General features: G+C 50.2%; 1 protein-coding gene across 2 annotated transcripts in view; it reads left to right on the top strand.

The window, feature by feature from the left end:
- The window catches only part of Ak8 (adenylate kinase 8), a 128,586-nt gene that overhangs the window by 47,929 nt on the left and 61,658 nt on the right, over positions 1 to 18,999 (top strand). For both annotated transcript variants that reach the window (XM_052725164.1, XM_052725165.1), the window contains exon 11: positions 16,128 to 16,269. In XM_052725164.1, coding sequence (XP_052581124.1) covers positions 16,128 to 16,269 — 142 coding nt within the window. The remainder of the gene's footprint in view (positions 1 to 16,127; positions 16,270 to 18,999) is intronic.

Genomic DNA, 18,999 nt, shown 5'->3' with positions numbered 1-18,999 from the left:
ATTAATAAGACCTGTTAAGATTCCTGCTACAATAAGCTTTGCCCATCTGTTTTTAATTGCAACCACCTTTTGATTGCAAGCGAGGTTGGTAAGGTTGAATATAATTTGATAAGGTAATTGTTCTGTGTATTTCAGTTTTTGTGAATTGCTGTGGCTTGTGTGTCTCTTTCACAGGGTTTGTTTATTACCGCGCTGGGGATAGAACCCAAGGCCCGCACTGTTCGCACTGTTGGGATGCGCTGCCCCGCCCCACACCCTAGCCCGCAGTAGGTGTCCTTTGGGCTCTCTGCTTGCCTCAGCCGCTTTGCAAATGCTCTTAAGTATTGTTGGTTCTCCCACCAGGTCCTCACGCCTACTGTAGACTTCAGGTCACAGGCTGGTTTGGAAGATTTGGTATTGTTGCCAGGAGTGTGGCAGCTTGTTCCCGCCCCTGACAGTGACAGTGGGGGTGCCACTGTCACCCAGGAGATTCTTCTAGGGTGCTGTTTATTGCTTCTTTGTGGGGTCCTGAGGCACATGGCCCTCAAATTTTCTTCCTCTGCCTTTCTCATTGGGTGTGGACGCCAGGCTTTTGACTTACTCAAACCATATCTAAGGCGTAATCAGGAGCAACGGGGGCCGCTTCCTCTCAGGAGATCTGGCCCATTACTGCATACAGTGGCTCCTTCAGCCTCCACCCAGACACACCGAGGAGGCCCTTCTGAGGCCTAGCTGACAGGTGTGGCTTTCACTGTGGTCTGGGGCCTGGTGACTATGGAGACAGGTGTGTATTTCTCTGGCTGGCTTCCCTCCTTGGTGTTTTGTGCTGTTTTACCCCTCCACAGCCTCGTGTGTTTAGACAATAGACCCTCAGCCGTTCACCTTCCTACAAATGAGTGACACACCCAGCGCTCTCAGACCTTCCCAACAGAAGCAACACACAGCATAGCAAGAAGTGCATTTACATAACATGACCACTCAGGGCCTCATTAGTGGGCTTCGGAGAGGCTGCCAAGCCAGCCAGAGTGCCGGCCTTGAAGAGGGGACATGTGCACCGCTCGAGCTGGAGGGGCCCCAAAATTTGGGGCGGGGGGAGGCGGGGGGCGCTAATGATTCTCCACAGTTGAGTTTTGAGAGGAGGGTGAGACGGAACAGGGGACCATCCACAGCCATGCCTACTTCCTGAAGGAGGCTGTCTGAGAACCAGTGATGTCTATGAGTCAAGAATGCCCTAGCCGACAGGTGGCTTACTGCTCAGGTTTGAGGAATGTTCCTGAATCCTGACCCTGTGATGGTTAGTGTTACCTGGTCAACCTGACATGATCTGGCGTTACCTAGGACGCAAGCCTGGAGGCACACCTGTGCAGGGGTTGTCTTTATTATGGTAACTAATGTAGGAAAACCCATCTTACCTGTGAGCAGGAACATTCCTTGGCTGGAATGCTGCACTGTGTAAGTGGAGAGGGGAACTGAGTGGCAGCCTGCATTCATGGCTCTCTGTTTCCTGATTGTGGCTGTGATGTGACCAGCTGTGTCTTAGTCAGGGTTACTGTTGCTGTGAGGAAACACCATGACCAAAGCAACTTGGGGAGCCAAGGGTTTATTTGGCTTAGCTTCCACATTGCTGTTCATCATCGAAGGAAGTCAGGATAGGAACTCAAACAGGGCAGGAACCTAGAGCAGGAACCGAGGCAGAGGCCATGGAGGGGTGCTGCTTACTGGCTTACTCCTTATGGCTTGTTTAGTCTGCTTTCTTAGAGAACCAGGACCACCAGCCCAGGGATGGCCCCGCCCACAACAGGCTGGGCCTCCCCATCAATCACTAATTGAGAAAATGCCCTACAGCTGGATCATATGGAGACATTTTCTCAATTGAGGTTCCCTCCTTTCAGATGACTCTAGCTTGTGTCAAGTTGGCACAAAACTAGCGAGGACAAGCTATTTCAAGCTCCCACAGCCTAGATTTTCCCGCCATGATAGGCTTTTTACCTGTGAGTCAGAATAAACCATTTCTTTTGTGAGTTGATTTTGTTAGTATTTTATCATTAGCAACAGAAAAGGAAACTGAGGCAGATCCTATGACAAGGCAGTCCCCAGAGCGGCAGGTAAATACCATCAGCTGGGACTAGCCAGTAGAGATACAGTTAGGGTCTGAAGTCACAGCCCTCCAGACCTGGAGAGAGACACCCAAAATGTCCACATCCTGATGGTGGGCCCGGGAGATGGACTCTCAGACCTTGCCCAGGACGAGCCTTGGCTGGGCAGAGGCAGCGGTGGAAGGCAGCTGTTCAGCGGGACCCTCCCGAACGAGGCCCTGCCATGTCTTTTTACACACCATGTCCGAAGGTCCCTCTTGAAGGCTAAAGGACAAGTTGGTATACTCTGCTCTGTCACACTTTGAGATTCAGAAGAGGGAGACCACAGCTGCTCCTTTACTTACAGTGTGTGTGTATGTATGTGTGTGTATCTGTAGGGGTGTGCATGTGTGTATATGTATGTATGTTTGTTCATGTGAGTATGTGGGTGTGTCTCTGTGTGTATATGTATGTGTGTGTGTATATGTATGTGTATATGTGTGTATCTGTGTATGTGTGTGTAAATGGAAGTTTCTGTTCCACCAGCAACTCACAAATATCCAGCAGCTGCTTCTCAAATAATTGACTCTGAGGCTTAATATTACTTATAACTGCTCAGCCAGTAGCTCAGGCTTATTACTGACTAGCTCTTACACTTAAACTAACCCATAATTCTTATCTATGTTTAGCCATGTGGCTTGGTACCTTTTCTGAGTCTGGCATTCTCATCTTGCTTCCTCTGCACCTGGCTGGCGACTCCTGACTCTGTCCTTCCTCTTCCCAGCATTCTTAGTTTGATTGCCCGCCTATACTTCCTGCCTGGCTACTGGCCAATCAGCATTTTATTAACAAAGAGAGCAATGCACATTTACACTGTACAAAGATTGTTCCACAGCATGTGTGTGTATGTGTGCATCTGTGTGTGTGTGTGTGTACATGGGAGTCTATCCAGGCATCTCAGATGCCCCTCTTCAGATTCCTAAGCATATTCTAGTACCTTTGCCCTGAGTACCAACAGCAGTCTTAGGAATGTGAAAATACCAAATTATGAATTTTTCCAAGGGTAATCAAGACCTGCAAGGTACAGAGAGTTTGGCTAACTAGGCAGAGAGAATTATAAAAACAGAGTCAAGGAAAAAACATCAAGGAATGTGTCACATGCCTGTAATCACAGCACTTAGAAGGCAGAAGGAGGAGGATCAGAGTTCAAGGTCATCCTCAGCTGCATAGCTTAAGTTTTGGGTTTTGAAGTTTTGGGTTTGTTTGTTTTGTTGTTGTTGTTGGGATTTTTTATTTGTTTTTTGTTTTTTGAGACAGGGTATAGTCCTGTCTCTGTATAGCCCTGGTTGTTCTGGATCTCACTCTGTAGACCAGACTAGCCTTGAACTCACAGAGATCCACCTGCCTCTGCCTCCTAAGTACTGGGATTAAAGGGGTGACCATCACTGCCCAACTTATAGTTTGAGCTTGAAGCCAGCCTGAGATACATGAGAACCTGTACCAAACAAAATAAATAAAGTAAAAAAGACAGACACAACTGTGGTCCAGAAGCCCCTGGGATCTTGAGCTGATTGGTGTCACTGCTGCGAGGCCACCCAGCATAGAAACCTCATCCCGGGTCAGGCACCTCAGACTCATCCGGGAACCTGTAAGACGACACAAGCCCTCTGCTCGCCCATGCATCCGTTCCTGACCTCCCGGTCACCTTTCTCATGGACAGCCCTCCCTGCTGTGGCAGGCTCAGGCCCTCTCCTCACAGCCCTGTGTGTCCCTGCCACCCTTGCAGGCCTGTTACTGGCTCAGCCGGATGGATCCAGATGTCATCCCCCCGCCCCCACGGAACCACTTACTCTTGAGTCCCCCACTGGGCCTCGTGATGTTCTGTCCCAGCTGTGACCTCTGTGGACTTGGGGATGTTCTTTTCTGTCCTCACAGATGCTGCCAACACCTCTTTCCTCTCAAATCAGCAGCAAAATTAATAACTGTACTGTTCATCCTCCCATCTTCTACATTTTCTGGCCAAAGGACTCCAGGGTCCAATCTTGGCTTGTCTTCAATCTCTTGATCCCAGCTCTAGGCGACAGCACCACGGCCAGAGGGCCAGTGAGACCCTCACTCTGTGCCCCGGACTTTGAAATGGAGAGGTCTGGCCTCCCAAGCTCATTCTTTCTTGAGCTTCAGCACAGACAACATATTTATTCCCTAGGGTTCCATGTGAGTCCTTCTTTAGGCAGGCAGCCTCCCTTACAGCCCACAGGGCTTGGTCTCCCAGCCAGGATCGAGCTGCAAGCATACCCCCTTCTCTGAGAAGCTCGGGTGCTTTCGCCTGGGTAAGAAATGAGCACAAAGGATTCTGGAGTCTCGGGAAGGTGAGTTCGCCAGCGTTTCTGATCGGCACGGCCAGCCTCCTTTGCCTCTGTGGAAGCCCACAGTGCATGCCAAGGTTCTCTCCCAAAAACCAAGCAAGGGGCTCCGAGATCTCAGTGTGTGCTCACAGAGGTCGTGTCTCCAGGTGGGGCCGTGTGTCGCTCCTTCCCCAGCTTCATTCCTCCCAAAAAGGCTTCTGTGGAACTTCTGAATTTCAGAGACCCAGAGCTTCCTCAGGAAAGGGACCAGTGTGACTTTGCCATCCAAATGTCTGGTTCTCTGAGCATAAGGCCAGCCACCCCATTGATCTCAGTTGGCTGTGTGGACTCACTTGGTTGGAAAGCATACACTTCCTTTGGGGGGGACTAGAGCTCATTTCCAGATTGTGGGTCCCCACCTTGGTTCAGGAGGGTGGTGTCTACGCCTGATCTGGTCATTGGCCTCATTCTTGGATACTGCCTGGGTTTTCAGTAGAGGAGATTAAAAACGGCCAAAGGGCAGGGTGTGGTGGCATACACCTTTGATCCCAGCACTCAGGAGGTAAAAGTGGGTGAATCTCTGAGAGTTCTAGGCCAGCCAGGGCTACACAGTGAGACTGTCTCAAACAACAATGAAACACCAACAAAACTAGCCAAAGGCCTAGCTTAGCCTTGATTTAAGACTCTGCTTTTAATGTGCCATGTATTTATCTTGAGCTATCCACAGCATGCTTGGTCCCATCAGGACCCTGCCAGCAAGGACTCGTCTCTTCAGGGGGGCTTTTTGGAACTGGCTTCTAGCTTAACCCTCTCCTGTCTCTCCAGGAATGGAGAGCCGTCCACCATAGCTCTGCCTAGCTGGCTCTTGGCAGGCTTGCAATGGGCTCCTGACTCACCTGCCAGATAACCAGCAGTTAGAGCAGAAAGGCTCACAGTCCTTGGGATAGCCCAGGCATGTGCCTACTTCCAGGGGAGACTGCAGCTATTTAATTGGCATAATAAAAATGACAGTTCCGTTGTGTTTTGGAAAAGATCATTACCTGGAGTTAGCAGCATTTCCTCCCACACAGCCTCGATTTCCTAAACATGTCTGCCTAGCAAGGTCCCTCGAGGTCTCATAGAGTCGGAACAGAGGTGGGAGGTCTGAGAGAGATTTGAGACCCTCACTTGAGCAATCACCTAGCAAAAACTAGCTAGCGGAACTCAAGCACGCCATGCAACCCAAACTGGGACGATTACAGCGATTCTGAGAGCATTCTGTGAGTCCGGGTCCCAGGAGGCGGCTTACATCAGAGCCTAGTTGCAATGCCTCATTTTGTTTAAAATGGGGAATTAATATTCTCATCGCTAAATGCACACGAAAGAGCCGACAATAGGCTGCTCCCCCCTTTTGTTTAAAACTTGCAAAGCGCTGCGGAGTTGAAAGACCATGCAAAGCCCCCATCTGAGGAAGTGAGATCCTTGTTTGGAGCCTGAACTAGCTGCAAGCTGCCTTCCCGCCGAGGGGAGACCCTAGGGGACCTCTGCCCGCTACCAGCAGCCTTCCAGTGTGGTGTGTTTGTACTCGCTGAAGACAGCGCAGGCCTCTCTAAATAATTTACCAGTTGATTAATAGACTCACAGGGGTATAATTAGTGGAGGGAGAGACAGCGGGTACAGTAACCGGTACACGCTTGGGGGAAGAGTCAGCCTTTATTTTTCTACAGAAATTTTCTAGGGTGCTGGGCGTTTGAAGCTAAGTTGGGAAGAGCTCAGCGCCTCTTCCCTTTTGAAGTGGAAATAGGACAGTTTGAATCCGTCGAGTTTAATTTTTCACAAGCTTTAGGGGCCCCGCAGAGTAACTTCCTTTTTATTATTGAAAAAAAAAAACCCACATTTTTCTTTCATTTTTCTGCGTGTGCACACCCACCCACCCCTGTGCGCACACACACACAGCCCAAGCAGTAAGTCCTAAACACATTAATTTACTTTTCTATCAACATGGGTTGTCCTCACGCCACCTCCCCCAGGTATGTCGATGCTCATCCCCCAGAGCTCTCACCCCAGCCAGAGGCCTGCTGGAGGGTGGCCTGAAGGTGGATTAATGGATGCCCCCTGTAATGTATGCATTCTCCAGGATCCCTCACCTCTGCCTGACAATGCTTTTGAAGTAGCTCCCTTTTTCAAATCAAACTTTTGACTTTTCCGCTGGGACTGCTACAAAGACTTCCTTATGGAAACGAGGTAGCAATCTTCCTTTCCGCCCAGTAGAGAGCGGTGGCCGGGCAAGCCAAACAGGACACTGGTTTAAAAGTGCTGTTTGCATTTTGAGGGTCCAAGGGCCTGTTAATGAGGATGCACCTGTAAAGGGGGTCAGTACACGTGTGTGCCCCTCCTCCCCCCGCCATCAACAGGTTTGTGCCGCTCGGAAGCCTGGTTGCTCATTTGTCTTCACTGGGCTTTCACTGCGAAATGCACATTGTCTTTCTACATGATCAAAATGACATCCGGAAGGGGGCACCGCCCAGGCACCACGTGCCCTGAAGCTTTACGTTCAGTGACTAGGCCAGTGGGAGAAACTGAGGCAGCTGGAGATTCTCCATTCATGGATGCAAGCTGGAGCAAGAAGCCAGGCAGCACGTCTGTCCCTGCTGCTTGGCACCCACCCCAGATTTCCTGCAGACTCCAAGCGCTTGCCGTTTATCGGGTATCTAGTCGATAACAAAACAAATCCAGACATTTCTAGGCAGTCCGAGGAGGGCCCAGAAGTGCAAAGTGTCCTTCTACTCAGAGTTTCTGGAGGCATCTTCCTCTCCAGGGGCAGCCAAAGGCCTCAGAGAAAAATGAAAACTGTGAGGCACTCAGCTGTGAAATTGTCCTTGACAGGTTGTCCCTGGAAGCCCAGCCTGCTTCTCCGGGCAGGAGGTCCCCAGTGTGCCATCTGGGCGGCCCTCGGCATGGCTGGTGTTGTAATCAAGTCCCTCTCAGACCTTCTCAAAGGCAGGAGTGGTTGAAAGCCCCTTTTCCTCTGGGGGTGTCCTCAATTGAGGGGAGCAACTTTGCTTCTTTCTCAAGTGGGGCCTGCCAAAGCCTGAGGTGCAGTGAGGAGGCCACCTCCCCACTATGGCCTCTTGTGGCCTCTGTACCTACAAATCCAGCTCAAGGCTGAGAGGACACCTAGGGGCTCGTCGCCCGGTCAGTGCTGGAGCCTCCCTCCCTGCGTGGGGGAACCTGGTGTCCTCCCGTTGGAGGCAGCCTGCATCTTCACACCTGTCTACATCACTCTGAGTGACGTTGTGGCAGCAAGGGGCAGGGGGGTGGCAGAAGTGAGTACAGAGGGGCTGAGGGCATGAGACCTAAGAACAGAGAGGAGGCGGGTCCTGCCCTTGTCTCCGGTCAGCACAGCCATGCACAGGGATCCAGGGCTGGAAGTGAAGAGGAAGATTTCATCCCCCTTGCCCTCGCCCTGGCTGACTCCTCCCGGCCCCTTGAGCACGACCGGGTTACTGAGAGGTAAAATGACCCCCCCACCTTAGCATTTCCCTGTCTGCTTGTGCTCTGCTCTGCAGTGGAGCTGGGTGGGTTGTTCCTCAGTACCACCTAGTACAACACCAGCACTAGTGTGCTCATGAGGGCAGATAGGCAGATATCTGTGAGCAACAAGAGTAGGCTGGTGACAGATGAGCCAGGCCCCTGTGCTGTGGACAGTACCAAGAAGACCGACCTGCTGACACCCAGGACCCACATGCTGCCCTCTTCCCTCTGCTGCCTCTTTCTGTGTGAATGAGAAAGAACAAAAAGATGACTGCATGTAGAAAGTTGCTAGAGAGGCCACCTACCGTCAGTCTAGAGAGGCCACCTACCGTCAGTCTAGAGAGGCCACCTACCGTCAGTCTAGACAGTGGGCACCCTGGTTATTAGTTAGGGCTCCAGAATCATGCCAGCCGAGTTCCCATCTGCCATGCACATTAAACTGTGTGGCCTTGGGCAAGCTGCTGCTCCTCTCAGGACTTGGGCTTCCTTGCCTGGGAGGTGATCTTTTATGGTTTCATCAGCTTGCTCTGTATGCACAGTGGAAGCACAGCAACAGAATGCTAGGTGCAAGGGTTGGTGAGATGGCTCTGTAGACAAAGGACCCAAGCTGGATCTCTGGAGCCCACACGGGGAAAGCAGAGAACTGACTAACAACTTGTCCTCTGCCCTCCACACACGTGCTGTGGCTACGCCACCCCCAGAAATCAGTGTAATTAAAACAATAGCAACAGCAGCCTACAGGCACAGGGCATGCACATGGCTTACTCACTACCCTGCTTCATAGTGAGTGACTGGAATCATTCCCGCTGTGGTGGTACCAATTCGGATGCACTGAATGTATACATTGCCTGTGTGTTTGGGTATGCCTGCACCCCTGGAGGCCAGAAGTCAATGTTGAGTGTCTTCCTCAATCACTCTCTACCTGATTTTTTGAGGCAGGGTCTCTCACTGACCCTGAAACTTAACAGTTAGGCTAGACTGACTGGCCGGCAAGCTCCGGGGATCCTCTGTCTATACCTCCACAGGGCTGGGCTTACAGATGTGTGCCACCACTCCCACTTTTAGGTGGGTGCTGGGATCTGAACTCAGGTCCTCATGGTCGTACAGCAAGCTCTTTACCTACCAAGCCATCTACCCCGCCCCCGTGTATAATTTTGGGTATCTCGTTCTTCTCCTGTGAGAGCCACCTGTTTCGGATGCCTGGTCTCCATAGTAACCAGGAGCAGCCATAACTCTGGTACCCAGTGGTCTGTTAGAGCGTGACAAGCTGGCCTACCGTGGTATAAGATGGAGGCTAGTTTATCATGATCTTGACTTAGCATGAGGATTTGGAATAGGGCCCCAGGGAGGGCTTGCCTCCACTCTGCCCTAACGTGGGGTTAGCTGACATGTGAATTCCTGAAGATTGCTGACCGGTCCTTAGAGCCTTGCATCTGGCTCTTCTCCCCTTGGGCCTCTTGCACATGCTTCTGCTGGGGCCAGCATGGCCAACTCAGATTCCCCATCCCTGTGCTTTGTGCTTTGGATAAGCTTGGGGCAGCTAGGGCTGGCCAGGCATCTCCCCTGTAGTCCTCATGTGACTGTCTTGGTTTCCTCACACATATAAGAACTGCAGGTCCCCTCAGCCTCCCTATGCCGTGGCTGTCTTCCCCTAGCTCAGTGTGGAGATGGGCACAGTGCAGGCTTCCTGGTCTCACCCATGTAGAGTTCTTCTCCTAAAGGCATTGGCAGAACACAGAGCTTGACTGAGCCACCGAGTGCCTAGATTGGCTGTGTATCTGTCCAAGCTCTGCCGCCTGCCCGTTATCTCTGCAGCTCCAGGCAAGTGGCTTCCTCCTGTTGTGCTTCTGTTCCCAGTCTGGGGCACTGCTGTCACTGTCCTCGTAGCATTGTTATCACGATGACGTGAATTAACACTTGAATTAAAATGAACACACATGCTCAGACCAAAGTCTGGCTCAGCGAAGAAGCTAGAGCACACTTACACCCGCTGTGGTCCCTTCTTCATCCCGACCACAGGGCTCACCACCTGGGTTTCTGCTCCCACACCCAGGGCTGGCTGTCTTCCCACAGATCACCAGGGCAACAGCATCCGAGATGCCTGTGAGATATAAGAGAAATGAGCTGCTTCTGAGCTGCATGCTCAAGGTGGAAGGAATCGTCTTCTTGGACTCTGATCTTCCCTCAGTAGGCACATCACACTTTCAGTCAGTTCACACACACACACACACACACACACACACACACACACACACACACACTGGCCAGCCTAGTCTCACTTTCTCAGATCATCTCAGGGCCCATTAAAAGATGTAAAAGGAGGTAAGAATAGTCACCAAGTTGTAGTGCATTGTGTGGCTAATTGAGCTTGTTCACAAGTCTTGTGTTGTACTGTGTCAAGTTGTTTACAGAAGACAGCTAGTGTGTGAGCAATCTTTCCCCTCGTGTATAGTATGACCAGGGATAAACTGAGATGTCCCTGTTAGCAGACTGCCCCCGGCTGTGGGCACATCAACACCAGCCCCCTGCCGTCTCCTCTCTGCAGGCATTACAGAGGGGAGAGCGATGGAAGGTGAGTGGCCAGTGTCCGAGGGGTGAGAACTAAAGAAGACCCCAGAATTGGCAAGAGCTCGAGGATAGCCTGCTTTCCTGGATAGGAAACACTGGCGCTCCCTAGTACATTGTCTTCCAAGCACTTTGGTTCATTGTTAGGGAACAGAGATATAAGAACAGAAACCTCTGACAGGAGGAAATTGTGCCATTTTCTGGAAAATGGAGAGCTGGGGATTTTCATGGTAAATATGCCAAACTCAGAAAGATAAATATGGACTCCTTTCTCATATGTGGAATCTAGATTTTTTTTTGGGGGGGTTGTTTTGAGACAGGATTTCTTTGTGTAGTTTTGGAGCCTGTCCTGGATCTCGCTCTGTAGACCAGGCTGGCCTCAAACTCACAGAGATCTGCCTGACTCTGCCTCCTGAGTGCTGGGATTAAAGGCGTATGCCACCACCGCCTGGCAATTCTTTTTTTTTTTTTTTTTGAAAGACATGAAAATAGATGTTGGAATATTTGGGACATGGAAGGGTCCAGCAGAAGGTAAACAAATGAGTGTGGTTGAAGCCCTTTGTATGAGGATGAAGATGACGTAATGAAACCCATTTGTAAAATGTTTTTTTCTTTTTCAAAAAGAAAAAGGCTTTTAGAATCTAACAAAACCTTAGAAGCCCTCCGTCTAATCTCGCACCAGAGGTTCTAAGGCCTGGCAAGACAGGGCCTGGCTCTGGAGTATATGAGTTCCGTTTACCAAATAGCCAGAGAGACCTAAAGGCTTTTGTCCATGTGCAAAGCAGGTGGAGCAATCCAGGTCTCTTCTTTACCTCCCTTTTAGAAACACCATCGTAGCTTTACAAGACTCACTCGGGCGCAAGACCAGCAACTGGCCAGTAGGTGGCAGTGTATAATAAACAAACAGCATCTTTAACCGAAACAAGGGGCACCAGGTCCTGGTACTTAAGGCCCACCACAGGTTGTCTTCACGCTCACATGCCAGTCGTGATTCTGTGACAGCATGGGGAGGACTGGCAGGTCACCAGTTCCAGAGGCAGCACCATCAGGAAAGAGGCTCCTGGAAATGGCGCGTTTTGCTTTCGTTGACTTAAAGCAAGATTTAGAGGTTCCCAAGACCCAGGTTGAGTCGGGGAAGGCATCCAGCACTTTTCCTCTCGAGCATCTGGGTATATGGAGTGGAATTCAAAGCAAAACCAGCCCCCTCCTCTCCGTGGTCCTTTTTGTTGTTGTTTTTAGCTCTCCCTGTCTTTCTACCTGGGGTCTCTTAGTGGATCAGAAGGAACAGAGCGGGGATCCAAGGATTATACTGGTATACTGGGAAGTAGGGTACAGGAGGAAGGAACCCTATTCTGGCTGGCTTCCTTGGACCTGGACACTGGCTTCCACAGTGTTCCAAGGAGAGCTAGAGGAGGAAGAAACAGGAGCAGCTTGAAGAAAACTTGAGATATATGTAGGACAGGGGTATGTGCAGGTGAGGGGTGTGTGGAGGGGTGGGTGCAGGTGAGGGGTGTGTGGAGGGGTGGGTGCAGGTGAGGGGTGTGTGGAGGGGTGGGTGCAGGTGAGGGGTGTGTGGAGGGGTGGGTGCAGGTGAGGGGTGTGTGGAGGGGTGGGTGCAGGTGAGGGGTGTGTGGAGGGGTGGGTGCAGGTGAGGGGTGTGTGGAGGGGTGTGTGCAGGTGAGGGGTGTGTGGAGGCACAGGAGCACCCGGGTGCACATGGGGAGAGGGTTGTGAGGGAGTGTGGGAGGAAGCATGCTAGAGGCTAGGGCTTGTTTCTGATTGGTCTCATGGTGTCCAGGAGGGTTATGAGACTCACAGAATGCTGTGCAGGAGACCTCAGAGTCTTCCTGGTATGGTGGACAGCAGGGGGCACTGTGGTCTGCTAACAGCCTGGAGGTTGTCCGTGGCTGGTTCCCTTCTTGAATAGGTTGAAGATGATATATCAGACCCACAGTCAAAGAGGGACCAGTCCTGTCCAGCTCCATCCCACAAGTGGCCACCTCAGGATGATATGTTGTCCTGTATAGAGCCTGAATTTGATGCTTTTAGGAAACCTGATGTAGGGAGGGCCTGAGAGTTTAACCACAAGCTCCTAACTCTAGACTGGAGGGTGGCCAGGGCTCCTGGGTCTTGGTAGGTATCCCGCTGAGCCCCATTAAGCGCATCCAGCCCTGGAATCAGTGAATTGAGATTTTAGTAACCTTGAAGTCAACTTGAGGACCTTGAAAAGAAGAAAGAAGAGAAAAAGAAAAAAAAGCCTAACATCACATGGTGTGACCTCATAGAATAATAAACCACTCACAGCTTGCACTCTGCTAAACTCAGTTGACAGGGCATTTCTGGAGAAGCAGTCCTTTGCAGTGGCTAGAATGAAGGGTGAGATGTTAGCTGTCAAGCCCCGAAATCAAGCCTGAGGCATCTAACTTAATGGTGAATGACTTTAGATGGAGAAAAAAAATCTCTGGGAGAAGAGAATAAAGGCTGAATGTGCATGTTATCAAGGGGACTTGAAGCTTCCAGCAGGGTGCCATCTGGCCAGAGAGCCTGTGCCTGCTAAACTGACTGGTCAGAACACACAGGGCTCGGCCAACATGCCAGGAGCCTTTGGGGAGCAAGGCATTTGTGAAGCAGAGACACACAGGTACCTGAAAGTCCTTAAACAGGCTTTTGGGCTATATTTGGGGTCTTCAAGTTTCTCCCCTCAACACCCAGACCCTACCCCTCTGCTGGCTACATGAGTAGGGCAGTGGCCCAGAGACAGTATCCTGAGGGGTCTGCCATTATATTATCCTCTGCCAGCAGCCTTTCCAGTTCCCTTCACCTCTGTCCAGATGAGACACACAGCCAGTGCCCCAGAGGACACCCCTAGTGTGCTTCTGTGGGAGAGGACTACCACACGCCTCAGCTCTATAGCCCCTTGGAGACTCTGTGATTTACTGATGCTTCCTGTTGTATGAGGATGATAGACCTTGCCAGAATAACCCAGGATGGGCAGTTCTGGGCAAACGTGATGCCAGGCTTCTGGCAGAGCTTCCCAAGCTAGTAAAACAAGAGGATGGCTGTCCCCCACCCATGGAGTTCCTCATGTGGGAGCCACTTAACGACAGCCTTCCGGGAGAGTCTGTCCCATGGAGCGAGTCCACAGCGACCAGTGCAACCTCCTGCAGACAGAAGTTTCCTCTTTTAAAGAAATAACACATGGGGCTAGTGACATGGCACAGTGAGCAGTGTTTGCTTAGCACACATGGAGAGGACATGAAGCCATGGGTCTGATCCTTGGCATCACATAAGCCAGGTATGAGGATATACTCTGGTAATCCTGGCACTTAGGAGGTGGAGGCAGGAAGATGAGAAGTTCCATGGTTACATAGTGAGAGCCTGACCCAGGAAGTAATGAAAAGAGGGAGGGAGGGAGAGAGAGGAGGGAGGGAGAGAGAGGAGAGAGGGAGAGGAGGGAGGGAGGGAGAGGAGGGAGAGGAAGGAGGGAAGGAGAGGAGGGAGGGAGGCAGGAAGAGGAAGGAGGGATGGAGGGAGAGAGTGAGAGGAGGGAGGGAGGGAGGGAGAGGAGGGAGGGATGGAGGGAGAGTGAGAGGAGGGAGGGAGGGAGGGAAGGAGGGAGAGGAGGGAGATCTTTTTGTTTATTTGTTTTTCAAGATAGGGTAGCCCTAGCTGTCCTGGAACTCACTCTGTAGACCAGGCTGGCCTCCAACTCAGAGATCTGCCTGCCTCTGCCTCCCGAGTGCTGGGGTTAAAGGCGTGCACCACCACTGCCCAGCCTAGAAGGGAATTCTTTGGGGACTGTCTCCAGTATTCCAAGTCTGTGCAAGTCATACACGCAGTGAATAAGAAATCTTGTCTACAAAGTAGAAGGCCAGGAATAACAGCCGAAAGTGTCCTCTGACCTCCACATGCCTGTGGTGACATGCATGCCTGCACTCACATGAGTGTGCCTACACTGTGCTCTCTTGGTTGTGGATGTGATGTGACCAGCTTCTTCAAGTTCCTGCATTGGCTCCCCACTATAACAGGCTGAAACCTGGAATTGTGAACTAAAATATCCTTTAAGTCGATTCCTGTCAAGCCCTGAGAGAGGAGATCATTACAGGGCAAGAGGCCACCCTAGTAACTGCTCTGAATGGGCAGCCAAAGGCTTTTGTTTGTTTGAGACAGTCTTCCTACATAGGCTGGCCTTGAATTCACAGAGATTCACCTGCTTCTGTCTCCCAAGTGCAGGGATTAAAGGCATGTGCCACTGTGTCAGCTGGAAAGCCCCAAATCTAAGGTGATGCTCATCCTTTGGAATACAGCTGTGGATTTTTAAGACAGGGCAGCACCCAGAAAATGGTCACATGGAGGACAGTGCCTCTCATTCATCGGCTCCCATGGCTGTCAGCCTGTGAGGCCTTGTGAGGCTTCAGAATATGCCCTAGGCCACTTGCTAGACCCACAGATATTTGGTGAGAGGGGAACCTTGCAGAAGCTTCTAGAGAAACCGCCAAGCATCCCTGCTTGGGGCCCACATCCATGGCAAACAGTAGTAATATTTACCAAGTATTTCTGGGAAAATGAGTGCAAAGTGCCGCGATGCCGTGCAAATTGCCAGGACGCAGAACATTAGCAACATGGAGCATTTAATGAGTCTAGGAAGACAGGAATGAGTTTCAGGAAAATGTCACTTGCAGCAATGTAAACAGGCTTCTCATATCTCCCTGTGCTGGGGACTTGTTTCAGTCTCCAGGTATAAGCAGAGCTGCGATTCTGGAGAGAGATCAGATTCTCCAGAGAAGGGGAGACTCAGCAGAAGGCCAGAATGGTTGCTGGGAATTTCAAATCCGCTGAGGCCGACTGAATGAAATTTCAATGGTGTTGGGTGGAAATTAAAACTGGTGCTTGGTGTGCATCCATGAAAAAAGCGTTGCTGTGATTGCATTCCTTGTGGCCCCCACCTCTCAATTCATATGCTAAGATGTTGGTAGGAGGAGATGGGACCTTAAGGCATGATCACATCATGAGGCTCGAGCCCTCCTGGATGGGATCTGTGGCTAAAAATACTTAACCAAGGAAGCTTGACAACCTGAATTCAATCCCCAGGGCCCACACAATGGTGTAAGGAAAGATACGACTCCATAAAATTCAATTCTGACCTCCACACGCATCCCTTAAAAGAGAGGTCAGGGCTGGAGAGATGTCAGCAGTTCAGAACACTGGCTGCTCTTGCCCGGGACCCAGGTTCAGTTCCTAGCACCCACATGTTAACTTAAACCATCTGTGACTCCAGTTCCAGCAGGGAGCCTGTAAGCTAGAAAGCATTTGGCCCTCCCCAGACAGCGGTCGGCCCTAAACTTTGCCTCTTAGCCTCCAGATCTAAGGGCTAAACACTGCTGTGCTTCTCAGTTCATGGTGCCTTGCTTTAGCTGCCATAAAGAGCCAGATGGAGGATGGTGTCTTGTAAGGTATGAAGGCCAAGACGACCCAATGCATTGCCCATCTCAGGCAGTTCTGCTGTTCCTGCCACACTTGTTGCTGGACCACAGGGGGACCTTGTCCAGGTGGTTCCAATTGACTTCCTCTGCAGCAGCTCAGCATGTGGCCCAGGAAGGCTAGAAAGCTGTGGGCTACAGAATGCTCTCTTATTCTTCTTCCTCTGCAGTGCCAGACAGCATCATCACCAAGGCTCTGGCCGAGCGTCTGAGCAAACAAGACTGCATCCAGAAAGGGTGGGTGCTGCATGGCTTCCCAAGAGACCTGGACCAGGCACGGATGCTGACCTCTATGGGCTACAGTCCCAACAGGTGAGCTGCTTCCCCAGGGACCCTCCCGAGGCCGTGGCAATCTTCTTCCTACCGGGGACTCAGGTGATGGTGGTGTGCCATCAATCATTTCTAGTGCACCAAAGTAGAGGTGTCATCCCATCCCCATGCATCCCACTCCGTTTGCCCGGAACTCAGAGTCAGGCTAAGTTTCAAATCCTGCTGCAGGTTGTGGGTTTGAGTTCTAGTTAATGATGTTCTGGCTCTGTCCATGTGCATGACCTGGCCTTTGACATTCTCAGGTCCACCTCTGAACTTTCTGTTTCCCATGTCTGTTTCTCCAACACTACCACACTAGTGAGCCACTTGAGGTTGTGTGTGTGCGCATGTGCATGTGCACGTGTGTCTTGCTGATTCTCTTTCTACCTTTATGTGGGTTCTGGAGAGCAAACTCAGGCGGCCAGGTTTATGCCACGCCATCTTGCCAGCCCTAGCCACTTTAGTTTGGTGACATATTTCAACACAGTATAGGGCATGGCCCTCTCTTACTGCACTTTACTGGGCTGGATGTATTGTACAAGGTGGCGTGTATTTGTATGTGCAGAGGGGGAGCTGACATGGGAATTCTAGGTGGGATTGCCTTGACTTATCAGCTGATCATCTGTACCCTAGCACACTGGAGACGGGTCCAGTGCTCTCTTGGGGTGTACACTCTAAATTCTAAGCCCATTTCTAGATGGGACATTGTTTGTTCTTGTTGCTAGAGATGTCAAGATGAGTTGGTTGTGTATGTTTTACTTTTCCACGTTTTTTGTTGTGTTTTTAAGAGAACAGGGAAGGCACTGTTTCTTGCTTTTTAATTTGTTCTCTAGCCCCCTTCCAGAACTTTCTCCGAGTGTTTGCACTTGTGGCTCTCCAGGTTTCCAGGTGGAGGTGATGGTGCCCAATCTACTAATACTTACCTTTGCCTCTTTTCTTTCAGTCTTAATGCTTACCCCTCCTTTACCATCTAATCAATTAGCATGCAAACGGTTACATTTTATTGTGTCATCTGCAACACAATTTTTGTTGCTTCTCCTTCCTGACTCTTCTCTCCCATCCCCCTGCCTCATTTGTCCTCTACAGCCTCCTTTCCACTTTCAGGTCCCTTGTGCCCTGCCCCACCCTTCCCCAACACCCTTCCCCGCATCCACTTACATTCACACACATGATCATTGAAGGTAGAATCTGAAGCTGGATGAGAACTTGTGATTTTTATCTTTCTGAATCTGTGTCACTCGCTTAACCAATTCATCCATTTTCCTGAGAATTTCATAATCATATTCCCCTTTTATTTGCTTAACCAATTGATCCCTTTTCCTGAGAATTTCATAATCTCATTTCCCTTTTATTTGTTGTATCTGTGTACCACATTTTTATTACCCACTCATCAGTTGATGGACGTCTATGCTGGTTTCATTGGTATTGTGAATAGAGTAGCGGTAGACATGGATGTACATGTATCTCTGTGGTAGGATACAGAGTCCTTTGGGCATATGCCTAGTACTGGTATATCTGGGCCATGTGGAAGATAGTTTTAATTTTTTGAGAAACCTCTATACTGATCTCCATAATGGCTACACTAGTTTACAGTCCCTCTAGCAGTGAGTACATGTTCCTTTTTTTCACATTGAATTAAAAGTCTCTACACAGGCTGGGCATGGTGTGTACATCTTTATTTCCTGCACTCAGGAGGCAGAAACAGTTGCATCTCTGTGAATTTGAGGCAAACCTGGTCTACATAGTGAGTTCCAGGCCAGCTAAGGCTACATAACTGCTGTGGATATCGCTCTGTATAAATAAAATGCTGATTGGCCAGTAGCCAGGCAGGAAGTATAGGCAGGACAAACAGAGAAGAGAATTGTGGGAAGAGGAAAGCTGAGTCAGGAGATGCCAGCCCACCATCCAGGGAGCAGCATGTAACAGGCATATAACTAAAGCCATGGAACACTGGCAACATCTAGATTAACAGAAATGGGCTGAGTTTAAGTGTAAGAGCTAGTTAGTGGTAGGCCTGAGCTAATGGCCAAGCAGTTTTAAATAATATTAGCCTGTGTGTATTTATTTGGGTCTGAGCAGCTGTGGAAACACAAGGACACAGGAAAACTTCAGCTACACATAACGGTCTCAAAAAAAAGTTCTGCACAACAAAGCTAAGAGACAACCTATAGACTAGAGAAAAAATTATTTTGTCATTATACTTTAGACAGGATTTACACACACACACACACACACACACACACATTTAAAAATTAAATGAAAAAAGAACAGGGTTATCCTGGACTATACAACGAGCCCAAAATAATCCTCTGAGCCCTCAAAGCCTTGAGAATAGAAGAGGAAGTCAGAGAAAGGCAGGACAAGGGAAGGATCGAACATACCACCACTGGCTTGAAGACTGGGGGTCCCCTGGAAATTCGAGAAGGAAATTAATTCTACTGTCATCAGTGAGCTCCGGGGGCAGCCACCATCCTGGACCCATGCAGATCCTGACCTACAGAGGCTACCTCAGTATTTCTCAGCAGTTGAGGTTGTTAGGATAGCAAGGGGAACTGACAAACCTCTGGGCGCACGTGGAGGCCAGAAGACGACTAATGGGAACTAGTTCTCTCCTTCAGCCATGTAGACGCCAGGGATCCAACTCAGGTCATCAGGCAAGGGCCTTTGTCCACTGAGCCATCTCACTGGCCCTTTAACCTTTTTATTACATTCATCCACTCACTTATGGACTCT

The sequence above is a fragment of the Peromyscus californicus genome, unplaced genomic scaffold, assembly GCF_007827085.1.
Source record: "Peromyscus californicus insignis strain IS unplaced genomic scaffold, ASM782708v3 Scaffold_7__1_contigs__length_154581171, whole genome shotgun sequence".
Taxonomy (NCBI): domain Eukaryota; kingdom Metazoa; phylum Chordata; class Mammalia; order Rodentia; family Cricetidae; genus Peromyscus; species Peromyscus californicus.
Note: the sequence above shows the minus strand (reverse complement) of the source record. Positions and strands in the feature narration are given on the sequence as shown.